This window comes from Ambystoma mexicanum, chromosome 6q, assembly GCF_040938575.1.
Source record: "Ambystoma mexicanum isolate Mex_15411 chromosome 6q, UKY_AmexF1_1, whole genome shotgun sequence".
In the NCBI taxonomy this organism is placed as follows: domain Eukaryota; kingdom Metazoa; phylum Chordata; class Amphibia; order Caudata; family Ambystomatidae; genus Ambystoma; species Ambystoma mexicanum.
This window is the reverse complement of record NC_090937.1, coordinates 848,567,337-848,585,188: the sequence shown is the minus strand read 5'-3', so window position 1 is coordinate 848,585,188 and position 17,852 is coordinate 848,567,337. Positions and strand designations below refer to the sequence as shown.

Below are 17,852 nucleotides of genomic sequence, written 5' to 3'. Positions count from 1 at the left end.
CACTTTCGTCCATGCCCCACTATCAGCTAAGCATTTAAACTGATATATAACTTATCATGATACAAAGAATCTTGTTTCCACATAAGTGTTTTCTCAACTAGGCAATTATTCTGCACTTCCTGTTGGTCTGCCTGCCTATCAGATTGACCCCCTCAATTAATTTTCAACTCAAATATCCACACTCTCTGCTTTTTGTCTCCTAAAACCTCAATTTCTCATTCAGTCTGTTTCCCTCTCCCGGCTGTCATTTGGAATCATTTGTACTTTTCCGCTTTCTTTGTATTGTCCTTAAGTGCCTAAATGGCCTGGCCTCTCCATACCTATCTACAATAACCTCACGCTATGTTCCTTCCCAGCCCTTACGTGCCCAAGCCTTGTTCTTACTTGTAGTTCCAAAACCCCCATGTGCCCGATACCAGTTCCAACCTTTCTTCCTCTTAGTCCCAATCATTGGAATTCCCTACCCCTTCATATTCAATCTTCTCCCACCATTTTCCCTCTTCCGCCTTCACCGCAAATTAACTCTTCTCTCTTCTCTCTCTTAAGCACTTCATGCATTTGTAATGTGTTGTTTCATATGTTTGTAATGCCTTTCATGTGCAGGGCTTTGGTGAAAGCACTTAACAAATGTGATAATGAAGTCGTACTTGAACTAAATGCAATAAGAGATGGACTAGTAGACTCCACAAGAGCAAAGTTCAGATGAACAAACGGCCTCATTATAAGTTTGCCGGTCCGGTAACAATGGTACTGGTAAGCTTGCCGGTACCATTGTTACTAGACCGGAAAACTACGTGTTCTGCTCGTGGGTGCCTTTCCGCCCACCGGGTCTGATCTGACGGGCATACCAGCACCGACGAGCAGAGCATGTCGGATGCACCGGCACCATTCAAAAATCGTGCCGGTGCATCCAACCTCTCTATCCCCATTGGTCCCTATGGGGCTCAATGGGAATAAGGAGCATTTTATTCTGGCGGCCGCAAATGGGCAATTACTGCGTCCGAAAATTCGCAAGTTTGGCGGAAGCCTGCCGGTTTTACCAGCAAGGCTACTGCCAAACTTGTTATGAGGCCCAATGACTTAAGCAAAATACAAATACAGTGGAACAATGCTTTCTTCACATAGATTACATTTGCATTGGGTATATTAACATCTGTAAAGAAATGCTCACATTTGGCATTAATTCACCTGAATCAGGAGTATTTGGAAGTCGTGTTGCGTATGAATGAGACAATCTTAAGCAAATACACTATCCGCAGTAATATTATTTTTTCTGAAGTAATGTGATGCTACTGGCACCATTATGTTTTTGGAAATGCACCTGCAAATATATCAACGGCACGCCAGTGTGTTCCGAGGCCACATGAAAGAGTGCATTGCAGGCTGGGTCGGCAAAAGCCATTTGTGTGCCAGGCTTAGCGAGGCACGGCTGCCATTCGCGAAACGATGTTCCCGTTGCTATGACAAGAATCAATGTTTTCTAATTAATATGAAATGGTATTAAAATAGACAAAGGATCACAGGGAAACTCAATTGTTCATCAAATTGTGTTTTGCAGCAGAATGAGAAGTCCCCCAGGCGCTCAACCAGTCGATCAAGCAACATATCTAAGGTAAGTGGCGCGCCCTCGTTATTTATCACTCTTCACTGTGAGCTTTAAGCTCTGAGTAATCCGGTTTCAGAACAGAATGCGTTGCTCTGTCGTGCAGCTGTCTCTTGGAGTCTATTGTTGGAGCTCACATGCGCTCCCCTCCAGTTTCTAATCGAGCTTAAAGGGGCACTTGCGACCCCAAATTCCAAGCCATCAGTTCATCTCTGCTATTGCACGGTGTCCGGTGGTCTTAGATGGAAGCTCTGTGATTGATCAGGTGACGGTGACTAAATAGAGTGATACAGAGCCTCCCTCTTGCCACTGAGTGTATTTTACGCCAATTAATGGCACGCAGAATGGCATACAGAGCGCCATCAGTTCATTTTAGATTTCTTGGCTCCTCAAAGGCAGGTTGTGCGCCAAACCAACTGTCAAGCCCGCCAAACAGTGCCCGCCTGCCAAATCAGCCTGATGGAAGAGCCACTGGAATGCATGCGCATTCAGTGTCGCCATGTTCTTGCTGGCGCACACTGGAATTTTAGAAAACTAATAAACCCTTCCATTTGTCCTCTTTCGATCTTCATGAGTCACTGAGAATGCACTATAGATTTACTTACGGGAACTGCCAAGTTCTTTTTTCAGAGTGAAAAACAGTAGCATGGTGTAGTATTTTCTGCCCAGTCTCAATAATTACTCTCCACCGAGACAATAGGTAATGTTTATGCAATAAGGTCCAGAAAATGTAACAATTTGAGTTTACTTCCAAATCAGAAATAAAAACATAACGTTAACAATTTGCCTTACAAAGACGCACTAGTCCGACTTAAACATTTCCCTATTTTAAAGCATTTGTAGCACCCACGTGTGAATACATTAAGGAACTTACCAACAGGGAGACAGGAGCATTATGTGTAGCATTGCATGTCAGAAGAACCACGCTACACTCATGACCCACTGTAAACGGCTCTCTAGAAAATGGTAAGTATTAGAGTGATGTGTTTTTTTAGGGCGAAAGCAAAGGCAGTTGCACCTCAAAACAACCAGTTTTATCATTTCTGTGATGTTTAATAGCAGCTCATTATGAGTCTGTAGTATAGTGTGAATGGACCTCATTATAATTGTGCTGGTCCAGTAATAATGGTGCCAGTAAGCCTACCGGCACTGTCGTTACTAGACCGGCACAGTACAACTCTGCGGGCGGGTGCCGTCCCGCCTGCCAGGGTCAGATCTGCCGGGCGGGATGGCACCCGCTCGCAGAGTTCTCACGGGAGCACTGGCACCGTTGTTCACGGTGCCAGTGCTCCCGTGTCCCCATTCCCATGGAGTCCTGTTGGACTTCATGGGAATGGGTACTACTTCCCACCCACCGGACATTGAATAGCCCGGTGGCACCGGAAAATCAGGCACCGGTAATTAATTACGGGTCCGGCGGCTACCTGCACGTTTTACCGGCACAGCTACTGCCGGCCCCATAATGAGGCCCTATTATGACTATCAAGAAGTCCAGTGCACAAATGCTGCAGCACAGTGGTGGCACTCTCAGCATAAAGTTATACCCATGGTCGTCTCTATTTTTAAAACACCCCCTTTCCTTGTTTTCCACATTAATTTTAAAGGATATTACACCATAACTGCTACTCTAAAATGCCGAATGTGCTTTTACTGCGCTGTCTGCATTTTAGAGAATGCCTACTCCCATTACCGCACCTAAGTAGAGCGGGGGTGTCCCCCGTTCGTCTTGGTCGCAGTAATGGGAGTGCGGGTTGCGGGGGTGTCCCCCGCTTACCATTACGGTAAGCAAGGGAACAGAAAAAATAAAAGAAAATCTTTTTAAAAAGGATCCTGCGGTGTCAGTGTCGTCCCACTTATGTGTTAGGAACTGAGGCTCCAGGGCTACCAGGGAGTTGGAGGCACACACAGACGGGTGCTGCCGTAAAAGTAAGAGGGGTGGGGGTTGGATTATTGGGGGGGCAAAAGTGATCTATCTGATCACTGTGCTGCGCCGTAATTGGCGCTGACATTTTCATCGGCGCAGTTACGTGTGGCGCAGTGATGATATAGTTTCATTTTAAACACCCCTTATTCCTGAAATCAAGGAGTCAGTAAAACAAGTGTACCCCACTTATGCTTGATAACGTCTGACCTTCTAAGAGGCATGCAGACATCTCTGTATACTTCCTTATTGTATTCACAACACAGAAGTCAATCTTTCACACAAGCATCTTGTGAAAAAAATGTGAGAACATAACACAGTGTTTACATACCAGCAAATGAGACAAATTTCAGACTAGTCTGGATTGGCAAGCACAATAAAACAGGTTTATGTGGTGGACGTAGGCACTGTGGAGTATGCACAGGATGAGGGGCTCTGGAAAGCTAATGACCCCTTCCCAGTGAGCTGAGATTTCACAGAGAAGTGGGACATCTGCATTTAAAACTTGTGTGCGCCCCAGTCCAGTAACAAAGAAAAGACTTGAAAGAAACAGACCCACTGAATGGCCGGTGGCCTGTGAAGCAGCACTATGACTTCTACATCACATTATGTAAAAGCGCTTGGTAGGTGCCGGCCTGCTCATACAAAAAAAACGTTTTGTTAGTATTTCATTCAGGCAGACCGCAGTGTTTTACACTTGAAGAGGCAGCTTATTCTGCGTTTTCAGGAAGGAGCAGGAATACCTCTTAGCAATTTAAGTGCCAGCACTGGGAGCATGACACCACATAAAAGGGGATGTTGACCGAGGGCACATAGTGCGTCATCAGGATCCATCATCCTATATTTTGTCAAGTATTTGAAAGAACTTGAGCTTCGATGGATGCATCAAAAAAGCTGAAATGCTGCACCAGGTTACCATAATAGTTCTCGATAAAAACCCATGTGGTAGAAAGTTGATCAATCAGTCTATCACTTATCAGTCCCGAAATTGCTGAGATGCTTGCTGCAAGAATTTAAGAGACTATTAATGATCAATGTGATTAAGAAAAATGTATCTTATGTATTACAGAATAATTAATATTATACAACAGTGTTAAAAAAAACTCTTCTGCAAAAAGACAACTTTTGTCAGTGTATAAAAGGAAAACCCTCAAAATGAGAAATCAAATTTTACAGAAACATACAATTGCGTATCAAATTTAAATCCATTTGGGGAAACTACACCTAGACAATTCATCCGCTTACATTCATGCTGTTTGAGGGCACGGCTCCTGCTAACTCCCCGGGCACAGGGAGTCACTTTCTCAAGTCCACAGACGGCCACATTCTTCACGTCAGACTCATGGAAGTGCCTAAAATTGAGGCCACTGGCTAAGTCGAGTTAACAATGTATATGGCCTCTACATGCTCCTGTTTGAGTATTTCTAGAAAATGTAAAGTCGAACCAACGGACTGTAAGATGTACCATGGAAACCTGACTTTGCACAGACCACATATGTAGATACACAGGTGATAGTTTGTTTACTCTGATAGTTCCTGGAGTGTTTGTTTTGAAATTAAATCGTGTGTCAGTTTTCAGGTTTGCAGATAGAGCAGTGATCACATTTGTGAAATGTGATGGATATTTTAGGTAGCCAATTAGAACCATCTTGTTTCCCTCATAAGTTAGTAATGAGATGAGTTTGTGAAATCGAAGGATTGTCACGCAATATTTTATATGCGTCAGTGTCAGCCTTCAAAACTTGCCAATGATCACTTTGAATATTTTGAAACGTTTGGGTGGTGGGGGGTCCGGGGGGGGGGTTTTGAAGACGAAAATACATCAATCAGGCTAGTAAACTTTATCAACAGTTGAAATTGTGCAATTTTCAGAGCAGAGGCTCCCAACAATGCGTTTTTGTTTTCAGTGGCAGTCCTATGCAATTAAGTTGCTAATCCATTTCCCACACAATGACACCCATCATCTATATTAATGGTGTATTTAGCCTAATCCACACATTTCTGAATGAATGAGCAATATAATATTGAAAGATGTTCACCAAATGGAATGTTCTGTAAAAGAGGATGGTGTGAGCCCTGAGATAAAAAATAAATAAAATAAAACAGCTGTGGAAGAAGCTGGATCACAGTAAACACTGCTATGAAGTTCATTGCCTGCATTATATATCAACATACCCATGTACTCAATATTCTACAGACTGGAGGTGAAGCTGACTAGTACCTTAGCCACATCGTTGTTAAGATCCCTGTGAAATACTCACAGTTCCTCAAAGAAACATCCCAAATGATAAACAAATCATCACTAAACTATATACGTGAAGCCGCATGCCAATGTGCAAATCCCAAATATATTTCACCAGGCCTTGGCCATTTTCCAAAAACCCACAGAGAGGTGAATTTAAGAACGCATACATTGGGACTCATTACGACCCAGGCGGAAGACCATGGTGCGATTAGCACCATGGTCCATGCCGGTAAATTACCGACTCCCCCTTGGAGAAAGGGGGAATTACCACCCCATTACAAGGTTGGCGGGGTGGTAATTCCCCCTTCCTCCATGGCCCTTCCCCATTCCCATTTTTGCCCCATAGGGCTCAATAGGAATGGGGAAGGCGCTAAGTACGGTGCCGCAAATTGCGGCACCGTACTTAGCACCAAGGTCCCTTTGCGGGTCCCTACTTTAACGGCTGGTAAAACCAGCCATTAAGGTCGGGGTCCCTACTGTAACGGCTGGTAAAACCAGCCATTAAGGTTGGGTCCCGCAAAGGGACCTCGTAATTAGGCGCTAATAGGTTAACGGCGCCAAAGCCTTTTACGGCACCGTTAACCCATTAGCACCTGGGTCGTAATGAGGCCCATTGTCTCTTTGATCAAATAAAATAAAACATTGTTAGTCAAAGTAAATTGTCATCTCTACCAGCATTGATCTTTAATACAGAAAAATGACAGACCCGGTGGCTAATAATTGAGATTCGGAATGAAGGCCCAAAGTATAAATAGATGCAACATTAATGGTAATAGAACAGCCATTGTCACATGGCACCTGTTCCATTCTTAATATGACAACATTGGTATCCTTCAAAAAGTAGAAAGAAGTTCGATATAATGGCAGATAAAGACATCTAACAAGTGTTCAGTCAGACTTCTAATACCCACAATGATTGGTCTACATTTAGGTGGTCTATGTGGCTTTCGACAATGGTGATTGGTGCAGAATCTACTGTAAGATAAACTAGTTTCTCATCAGTGAGGTGACCATTGCTATGTCAAGTATGCAGTTTCTCCTGCAGTTTGACATTGTCATCCGTACAATGATTTGATAGTCTCAGTGACTGCCCAAACTCAAACATGGGAGAGGAAGTGCGTGGTCTAGAAGTTTCCATGTCTGTATTGGTTCTACCCAGAGCAGTACATGTGGCTGCAATGTCCACCTTCATTTTTCTACCTGAATATAAGTTTACAAGAACATATTGGGACAATTGAAAAGGTGGTTGTACAGTGTGGTGTGCATAATTCGGAGTGTCATAATGGTGATACTAGTACAATGAGATAATTAGGGGTGCACAAAATAGCCATAGCCAAATGACAAATGGAGAACAATATTTTTCTTCATTTCCGAGTGCTGCAACCTCGTGGCTGCAGCATTTACTTTTAGGGAATACTAAATTTCAATGGTGATATATCTACCTCAATGTTTTTTATATATAGAATTAAGACGGATCATACATTTTCTTTTGCAAACATATATGTTTTAGGGCATATGGAGTTTAATACAATTAAAGGGTGACTGGAGCTGGAATGCATAATGACATTTAGATGTGTTTTCTTTTGCCTGAATGTGTGTGTATTTATTTGGAATAATGTGAAAGACGGTGAATTTAGTCAATAGAAATGTAACGATAATATTTGTAAATAAGATGATGGCAGAGTGATACATATTTTCACTAAAACAGGTTAGGGTGCTTCAATAACCTTATTGTACACTCTAAGATGGCGACTACTGTTGCAACTTCATATCATGTAACCAGGATGTATGGAAATATAAAAGGTCTTTGAATAATGGGCACAGTTACTCTTGAAAATATGCTTGCAGGCAAAACACAAGTGCTGCATCCTTTTTACCCACCTGCTAGCCATGATTTCTCTTGCTGTGTTGAGCAAGTGAAAGGAAAAAAATAAAAGTGTATATTTGTACAAGTACATGTTCCTAGTGGCTCCCTTCCAGTGCTTAATTTGTGTGGGTGTTGCCTGGGCTGAGCCCCTGGACCTATTTCTGAGCAGCAGCACTTATTGTCTCCCACTTAGGTCAAGATTTGGTGTTTTGGTAACTTCATGTTTTAACTGCCAGTGTGTCTTAGTTACACAACAAGCATAGTATTAGCCATGCCAGTCCTGTTGGGCTAGTTATACAGGTTCATAAATAACAATGAGCCCAAAAGTGGCAGAGCTGGGCACTTGTGCTGGTCATGCCATCACACTGCTCTAGTTAGCATTCATGGCATTGGTAGCACTGGTGTAGCAGTGCGAATCGCAGGGGCTTGTTGTGCTGGCATCAGCCAGGCCGCTACCGTTTCAGGAGCAGCTCACTAGCTCAGCTGGAAGAAGGGCATTCACATTTATAATGCGCCTGTGTCAATATGATGCTGACATTGCCCCACCTCTGCAGGTGGGGGCACTGAACAGGAATATGCAGGGTCTTAGTAAGCTGGACCCCCCCTCACCAACCATTTTCTTCTAGTATGCAGGCAGCACCTGGTGCACCAACTTGCTTTTTTTGTGAATTAGACCAATTAAGCACGGTGCAAAGAGTACTTTTGAATTAGGACAGGTGGAACGTGTTTATTGGCAATGCAAAGTCACGTTGCACCGGTCTAAACATTCCATGAATTACGCCCTTTGTGTCTCTAATTGTGTTCACTGAAACACGCCCATCACCTTCTCCACATGGCTGGGAGAGCAGGTTTTATGGGCTGATGCACAAAATACATTTTGATAGCCCAACGGAAGGATGCTCTTGCACATCTTAGAAATTGTGCAAGTATATCTCTTAGTTTCGTTAACAAAAATATTCAGGACATTACCGAAAGGATTCAGGCCATTCATGATAGAGGTGGATGGAAATGCAAGGGAAATTCCTCGAATTTCAGGATGCATTCGTTTGTGAACTTAAAAAAGCACATGATGTGCAAATCCGGGTGTCTGATTTTCCCTCTATGCAACATCAAGAGAAACTGGACAGGGAGGTGTGGGTTAATTGTGCATCCCGCCTTCCCAAATGGTGATTCGGTCTGCAATGCAAGGAAAAGACCTTGCTACTTCCCTTTCCTCATCTGGATCAGATAAAGGGGAGCGTCCAATGCAAGGGCAGGGGGGAGGGGGGAGGGTTATCACCCTTTCTGCTCATGAGACTGCACTTAACTCCGGATGGATATTAGAGATCTCTGAAGGGAAATCATTATCAATTGAAAGAAGTGCCATCTCTTGTCGGAGGCGTATGGAGCAGGATTCATCCAACACTCCAGAAGAGAGGTTCTGAATGATAGGCAGCTACATAGCTTGATTAAACGGCTGAAATGTGTGAATGCTCCCTAGACAGTGCATTCATTAAGCACACTGGTATATGGTTCTTTAATGAGAACCAGGGATACATGCTCTCCATATATTAAGCCCACACAGGTCGCTGCAGATCACAAATCATTTGGCATACTGATATTGGCACTGGTTGCTAATCACTGGGATATGACACATGCAGTTTACCCAGAGTCTGCATGCCTTGAATGGATGGATCTTACGAAGGCACATATTTCTACTATAAGAACTAGGTTCCAGTTCTAATTTAAGACGGTGTTCGTAGGAATGTACATTCTTATTGCCAATTAAACTATGTTAACATAATTATTTGATTGGAAAATGTGCGTATTCTGTGTAGAAATGTCATCAATTAATGTAAGAATGTGTAGACTATTATATGTAAATAAGGGTAGCTATATCCTGTCTGAAATAATTGCTAGTACTGCTATGCAGGGTTTACCATAAAAGAAAATGTGTTATGGGGTCCATTGCTTCTTTGCTCACCACAGTTCCTCACCAAGACAACATCAATTCATCCAAGTGTGCATGCACCTGGAAGATTCTCAAGTATCATTAGGAACATCCAATCAGACTGTTGGCATGTGTGAGCGTTGTCTGAGTTGTAGGTGGAGCAAAGGAAAATAGTGAAGTGCACTGGAAAGACCAGCATCCCGATGATCTTGATGATCCATTAAGCTCAACGAGGATTACAATCATTCCTGTTAGGACATAACTCTCATATGGCCCTACTTGGAATCATCTTGTATTATTGCCATATCCTGGATAACAATGATTTGAGCTCTTTAACAAATGCAAATTGTCAGGGTCCAAACCCAGATAAGCCTGCAAATAGGTCCAGATTTTTTTAACGCATTATGAGAATTACTGATTCAGGCGTTTCTGCCTTCAGGACTTCGGGATTTCTAGACAAAAACATTCTTTGTGACTCCGCTTATTGGTACTACCCAAAATTGTACAACATACAGTCAGACTCCTTTGCTAGATTGCAAGGACGTCAATGGAGTACTGTAGCAATGAGCACATGACTGGTGTTGCATTGATAGTGGCATGTGCCCAATATATGATGAGCTGCTTGAGGGTGAATGGGGTTGAGATTGGAAGTCCTGATTTTATTAAGGGTGCAGAGCTGCAATCAAATATGGATTGGATTCATGGAAATCATTCTTTGGGATTGGCCTGATTTATATTTTGAGGCAGTTAAACTAATGGTGCAATTAGTGAGTGATGTTATAATACTGATACTGCGATAAATGCTATAAATCTAACAAATATTTCAAGCTTAAATATGTGTATTTCTTTTTTAATTTAAGTGCTTATGGATTTTACAGAAAACCCTTTTGAAATACTAAAGCCCTAACATTGAATAGATTACAAATATACATTAATGCATTATTACTAAAGTTATCACATGACATTCTTGTTGAAACACACAACAAACGCAATAAAACAAAATCAATCAGTGTCCTAAATGCCAACAATGGTTATCAAATACAATAAAGCATTTAGCAATTACATCAGCATAAAAAACCAAATGCAGCAAGATCATCCTAAAATGCTTAACCGAAAGAAGTGCAAGTGCCTCTTTCCAAATACAAAAAGCAGCAGATGTAACCACCAACTTATCAGCCACATAAATGACACTCCAAAATGGATCAGTGAGCAAACTCTCCATATGACTAATAGATTATGATAAAGCAGAACACTACTAAAGGCGAGGACGTGGCGACTAGTTTCTATAGCTTGGGGACAGATGCAACAATGTATTTCCTCGTATGGTATGCCTTGCCAACCACCAATGTACTCTGAAGTCAGCAGAATATTAAAACTGGGCCACCCAATAATGATCAGAGCAGTTTCCCTTCGATTTTATCCAGCCATGTGGCATGTCGAATCGATAACGATTCAAGTCTGCGTAACAAAAAAGGGATAACACACGTTTTATAACGAGTAAGGAGGCCTTCCATATTAAATCATCCTTTCCTGGCTAGGAACCTTTTAATAACCAGACACTTTTTCAGTACTTTAGGCAAGACAAAAATCTCCATAGAAGGAGACCAACGGGCAAGACTTGATGGGAAAACCCAAGTAAAAGTAACTATAAACTATTTCCAGTGTAGTATTTGCCAGACTCCAATTATAAGAACATGTTTTGTGATACCTGCTGCCAATGACCATGATTTTAGATTTGAAAGAAAACATGTTCATGGTTTTCTTGGTGGCAAAGGCAAGCAAGGCCTCCATGGACTGCTGAAGACCAATTGGAAGAAAATTGAGTACCAGCATATCATCACCATAAGTCAGCCACTGAATGGCTTCCTTCCCAACATGTGGAGGGAAATTACAGCTAGACCTTATTGCCACATCCATAACTGAGACTTAAAGATTAAACCACAGGGGGGCAAGTATGCACCCCTGTTTCAAACCTAGATTTGTGGGAATAGAGTGTGTGATAGTTCCATCCTGACTGAAACAGGCGGTGACAGTTGTGTCAGAATACATTTGCCTTATAAAAGGAATCAAATGAGGGTCTAAGCTCCAATGTTCAAGATTACTCCATAGTATAGGATGCGAGACACAATCGAAAGCCTTTTTTAATCTATGAAGCACAGAAACAATTTTCTATGTGAAACAAAGGATCCGCCACCAAATAATGAAGAACCCAGATATTATCGGAGGTACTATGGGCTCGTCTGAACCCACTCTGATACTTTTAAACACATTATTCTCTTCAACCCATTTATTTAAATTTAGTAAGATTATGGAATAGAAAATGTTACAGTTAGAGTCCAACATGGCAACGAGCGTGTAGTTAGAGTTATCCATTCTTTCGCCCTTGTTGTGTACCAGGATTAAAACTGCTTGTGCCAACTGGACAGAATAGCCCCTTGGGCAATGATACAGTAAAATAATCGTGCTAGAAAGGGGCACACCATTTTGGGTTATCTTTTATCTTGACACTTGGCACGCCGTTGGGGCCTGGAGCATGGGAGGCTGTTATTTTCTTAATGACCTCTTGCATATCTATCTCTTCAAAACCTTCAAAAGTAGAGGCAACCTGACTATCAGAACACATCAAAACACGGAGCAGGCTATGGTCAAAATAAAGTTCTGTGATATAGCTAACCCATATTGTTTCAGGTATGAGATTAAGCTCCTGCAATGAGTTCCCTAACAGACGTTTTCTATTGCTGTACCAAAAGGTTTTGCTCTCATTCCCCCTAATCAAGGCAAAGACACATTTCCAATTGGAATTATTCATATTATGTGTATGGTTCATCAGCCAATGCTTATACTAAGTGTAAAGGGAAAGTCACTGTTTTTCTCTCACAATTCGGGATAATGAGCATGATTGTTTAATAGCATCAATCACCCTAAAATAAGCATTTTTCTTTTTTGTGAATAATAAGATGAAACAATGCAAAGGGTACGTTTTTGTTACCATGCAAAACTCATTCTGAAAAAAAAACCTCCAGAAAATGAGCCATCATTACTCGCAGATCCCATTCATTCTGCGATAGCAACAAATATGGGATATACCTGGTCATGTTGGAGCATCTGGTTTAGTTTCCTGACATTATAATCAGACCAAGTGATATGATTACCTTGGTGATTCACACCATTGTCAACATAAAGACGAGAAATTTGTTTTTTGTGTTTTTTGTGTCGAAGGTTCTGAGTCCATGGGAGAAAAGCATGATTGCTAAGGTCAGTAAAATTGATCTGTAAAGGACTAGTCATCATCCACAAGGAAGAAGCAATAAAAACATAATTAAGACTATAAACGACCTTGCCATTGGTCCAGGTATACTTTACCGCCTTTCCATCAAGATCCTTCACAGTTAGGCAGCTCAAATTAAACACATTAAAACATGTCGCCCACTCATGGCCGCAGGGATACCTTTTGCTTCCAACAAAGATGAAACATAGACACTGCTTAACTCTTCAGCAATATCTTCAGAAGTGAGGAAACAACAAGCATTAAAGTCACCTGCGACAATTATATTGCTGCCAGGATACGGATAAATCCATTTTAATAAGAGTCTCTCACTAGATTTTTTGATGAATTAGTAAAAAGGCCACCGTGAGGACGGCCATAAAGGTTAAAATCAGGCGCCTATTAAAAGGTGTAGATCATTTTTCAACTACCACACTTAAAACATGAGAAGTAATTGGTTCTGAGGTAAACTCATTCAGTTTAAACTGGACTTGTCCCCCAATTGTAAGACCCCCTATGGGGTGACCTCTGTCCTTAGGGTTTACTGAACAACAAATAATGTTGTAACCATCCATTTTAAAATCAATACATGGGCAAGTTACCTGCAACGGAAACATTTCCATGGACGTAAGAATGAAAAAGCGAGAAGGATGATATAGAAAGGATCTAAAACAATAGGCCTCATTACGAGTCCAGCGGTAACCTGCCGTTTTTTCCGGCTCGGTTACCGGCGGACTCGTATTACCATTCCGCCTCCGTGATTCCCGGAATTACCGGGGCATTACAACCCCGGTGACCCGGGAATTCCTGAGGCAGAATTCAGTAAATCCCCATTCCCATTGAGTCCCATAGGACTCAATGGGAATGGGGACCATGGAAACACCGGCACTATCTTGTGATGGTGCCGGTGTTTCCACGTCCGCCTGCAGGCGGGCGGTATTAAACCCGCCAGGTCAGACCTGGCGGGAATGACACCTCCGCCTGCAGGACTCGAGATCACCTGGTATGGAAACAACAGTGGCTGCGGGTTTAACCAACGCTAGACCCAGCTAACCCCAATAACTACCGACCCATAACAACAGTCCCCTTCCTCCTGAAAATATTAGACAAGGCTGCCCACAAACAGATTCAACTATACCTTGAATCGAACGCAATCCTAGGAAAAAGACAATCTGGGTTCCGCAAAGGGTACGGAACTGAAACCGCCCTTCTAGACCTAAAAAACGAAATCACTAACATCCTGGACAAAGGCAAGCCCGCGCTCCTCCTTCTCCTGGACCTTTCTGCAGCGTTTGATCTGGTAGATCACACCACACTCACCAGTCATCTGACGCAGGCTGCGCACTTCGCTAAGGACGCAGCATCCTGGGTAACCTCTTTCCTAGAGGGCAGAGCCATGAAAGTATTCTCAAACACAGCTCATGCAGCACCCTTCATCATCCACTGCGGTTTCCCACAAGGTTCATGTACTGCCCCTACGCTTTATAATCTTTTTACCAAGCCTCTCTTTGACAAACTAGACGCACTAGGTATCACATACACAAATTACGCCAATGACACACAGGTTCTCCTTCCCCTGACAGGACATTACCATCAAGACGCCACTACCCTACAGCAAATCTACTCCACCATACAAGCATGGATGGCCAGCAACGGCCTCTGCTTGAACGGGGACAAAACAGAAATTCTCATTCTAGGCCAGAAATTCACACTCTCCAACCTCAACCCGCTGTACCTCAACTTCAACATAGATAACTGTGTCATCCCAGTATTATCCCCAGTCAAAACACTGGGTGTTCACATAGACGCTACCCTATCAATGGACAAACAAGTCAGCGCCATAGTCTCGGCCTCCGCACTGAGTACTAAACTTATCAACGCAATAAAACCTTTCCTAACTAAAGATAACTGCCTCTCCATCGCTAGAGCTACCATAGGAGCCAAACTAGATTATTGTAATGCGCTCCAAAAAAAACCTATCTAGGCTCCAAACAACTCAAAACAACACTCTCAGGGCAGCCCTCAGCATACCGAAAAGAGACCACATCACTCAAGCGAGGAAGACAGCTCACCGGCTCCCAGTCAAGGACCGTATCTCCTTCAAAATTCTCACAACTACGCACAAATGCATCAACCTCTCAGCACCTTCATACCTATCTGACACATTATGTAGATCTCAATCCACCAGACCGACCAGATTACAATACACCAATCAACTAACGATACCTCGCATCCACAGGACTAAGCCAGGAGGTATAGGCTTCCCCTTCCTCGCCCCAAAGCTCTGGAACTCCCTCCCCACCAACCTCGGAGCTGAAACATCTCTATTTTCCTTCCGCAAAAAACTCAAAACTGCCCTCTTCAACTAACCTGTTCTCCTAGTTACCTGCTCCTCAATGCATGTATGTAACAAATGTATAACATCGTACAATTTAACACCTACGGATCTGAACTGTATGTAACTAAGTATAAGCAACACTGTAACAACCGCCACGATTGACTATTTTAAATGTATGTAACTAAGTATAAGCAACATTGTAACAAGCGCCACGATGCCTTTGGTCTGCTGTGCTATCAACAAATACGAATAAATAAATAAATAAATAAATAACGCCACCGTTATTTCCATACCTGGTGACTCGTAATGAGGCCCAATGAGTATTCCATGAAAGCTATTTAACATCATCCCAAAAAGAAGTGTGTCAATAATTTCTATCCCCCAGAGAATCAGGAATCCAGCATTCTACCTCACAAAGGAAGGATCTCTTAGAAAAAGAAGACAAGAGACTGCTCTTTCGGGAGGGATATCTCAATCTTAGAGTGAACCGTCTGGATAATCTCTGTGGGTGGACTATTTAAAACATGTTTATGACACTAGGTCAATATGAAGACCAATGATTTAAGTTGATGAAAGCTAAACAGCTCCACACATGTTGGTGAAATTAATTATATCACTGCCCATTTCGATGCACTATCAATTTCAGGTACTTCATTATGAACTATTTTGTCAGAACCAATAGATTTCAACAGAGAGACTTGTCGAAACAGTCCTAACAAAAAACTACAATTCAGAAAGGGGCTCTCAACTGTAGGCTTGAACTCCTCCAATTAAGCCCATTTCCCTAAAGGGGGGAGAGCATTAGCAGGCTGGGGTTCCTACTGGCCAATAGTGTCCGTGGCTTAACAATCAGGTCTTATCAATGAAAATGAAGAGGAACCATTTGATTAAGAAAAAGCAGACAGATTAGGTATAGTAACCAAGGGCAAGGTTTCCATGGGGCCTTCTAATCGGGTTGACCTGGGATGTTTTGTATGATCAATAGGTACCACATCAGATAGATCAGGGACTGAATACACAGAAGGGCAGTTAAAATCCAAGCCCTCCTCCCCCGTTTCGAGCCATTTATCCAAAGGAATCCGTAGCTGAACCGAAGAACAGTGCCATCCCGAAGAGCTTTAGTTGCAACAAATTTTAGCAGATACTATTTGATTTTTTGAAGCACACTGGCCTGCCCCACATGGTTTGATATTCTTAACGGAAGACACCTATTTACGTGCTTCATGCTTTTTGTTGAGATTGGGGAGCGTACGTTTCCATTGTTGTTCTTTTTATTATTTGAAAATCCGGAGGGTCTCTTGTGATATTTTCCTCCAAGGGTAGTGGGGAAGAGACAGTAACCACTAACCTTAGGCCAGAAGGAAGCGTATTAATCACCTGATTTGACGTAGGTGATTGAGGTGGAGAGGTAGAAGTGTGAGTGCTAAGGGCAACTGTAGCCACCTGTTTTACCATCCTATTAGAAGAACTAGGCTGTCTACCTGAGGTGGGGCGAAGATATAGGATGACAAGCCCAGCTCAAGGGACTCGCATTAGGGGTAACAACTCCATCATAACTCTCTAGGATAACATCAACCACTCTGGCCAGAATTCTCTTCATGTCGGATTGCTCCTTCGCCATATTGGAACACAGTGCGAACTGTGCATCAACCTTTGCTGCTAGCACATTCAAAAGGGTGCTGACAGCCCCACCTCCTCAGTTAAATTCTCCAAAAATATAGAAGAGTCAGCCTCACTGTCAGAAGACTGTGATGTTGAGACATTTCTTTCCAGATGCAGAGAAGTGGAAAGATGATTTGCAATAATGTTGCCGTACCGGTGTGAAGTGTTTATTGCTGCAAAAGACGCTCCCAAGGAATCTCTTTGCAGACTTAAACAAAGGTGTAGCAGAGAGTTATTATAACATACAGTAGGTGATATGTTTTTCGTTGGCATAAGTGTGGCATTACTAATGGAAGGAAAAAGGGACTGTCAGCTATAATTTCACTTACTTCCATTGGAAGAGGGGCTATTACAAAAAAACGTGATTTTTGGTTGACTTTCATGTATGCTGTCCATTTTCCCTTTTGGAGTGTCATTATTCAAGCAGATCGAAGTGGAAGGGCTGTGAGTCCTTTTTACCAGAGCGCATCAATTTCATGCACAGTGCATAAGCACGAGATTTGGTTGATTTCATTTGGAGAGGAAAGCACGGTCAGCACACAGGCAATGTAAAGGGCTCCCCCCTATGTGTCATCCGCACTTCTGCAAGACTGCTAGACTGCAAGTGCACTTAACAAGGCACTTTCCAACATGCACATTGGCGCGCGTCTGCCTGCTTTTGAAAGCTACTGCAGTTGGGGAGGTGAGCGAAAAACCACCGGTGAAACCTGGCACAGCTTGTAGATACCAGAGAAATGGAGGAAGGTCCACTCGTGCTAGCAGCTCCAGCTGGACTGTAAGTTAACTTAACAATGCATTTTCATTTCGAGTCAATAAAGGACATTTCTTAAGTACCCACATATTTGCCTGCAGACACACTATAAAGAGATGAGTTCCTGCTACAATACATAAAACACAGATAACACTTCAAACCTCCATAAATTCACCACTGCCAATTATTTACAATAAGCCTCAAGCTGCTCGCCCATGCCGTGTCTCCTCCCACCCACCCTCCTGGCACAAACACCCGGAATCAGACATC

The 17,852-nt window shown here is 42.6% G+C and overlaps 1 protein-coding gene across 3 annotated transcripts in view; it reads left to right on the top strand.

Annotated features, from left to right (window-relative positions):
* MARCHF1 (membrane associated ring-CH-type finger 1) overlaps positions 1-17,852 on the top strand; it is a 1,944,794-nt gene that overhangs the window by 1,093,617 nt on the left and 833,325 nt on the right. For all 3 annotated transcript variants that reach the window (XM_069631376.1, XM_069631375.1, XM_069631377.1), the window contains one exon: positions 1,559-1,612. In XM_069631376.1, coding sequence (XP_069487477.1) covers positions 1,559-1,612 — 54 coding nt within the window. The remainder of the gene's footprint in view (positions 1-1,558; positions 1,613-17,852) is intronic.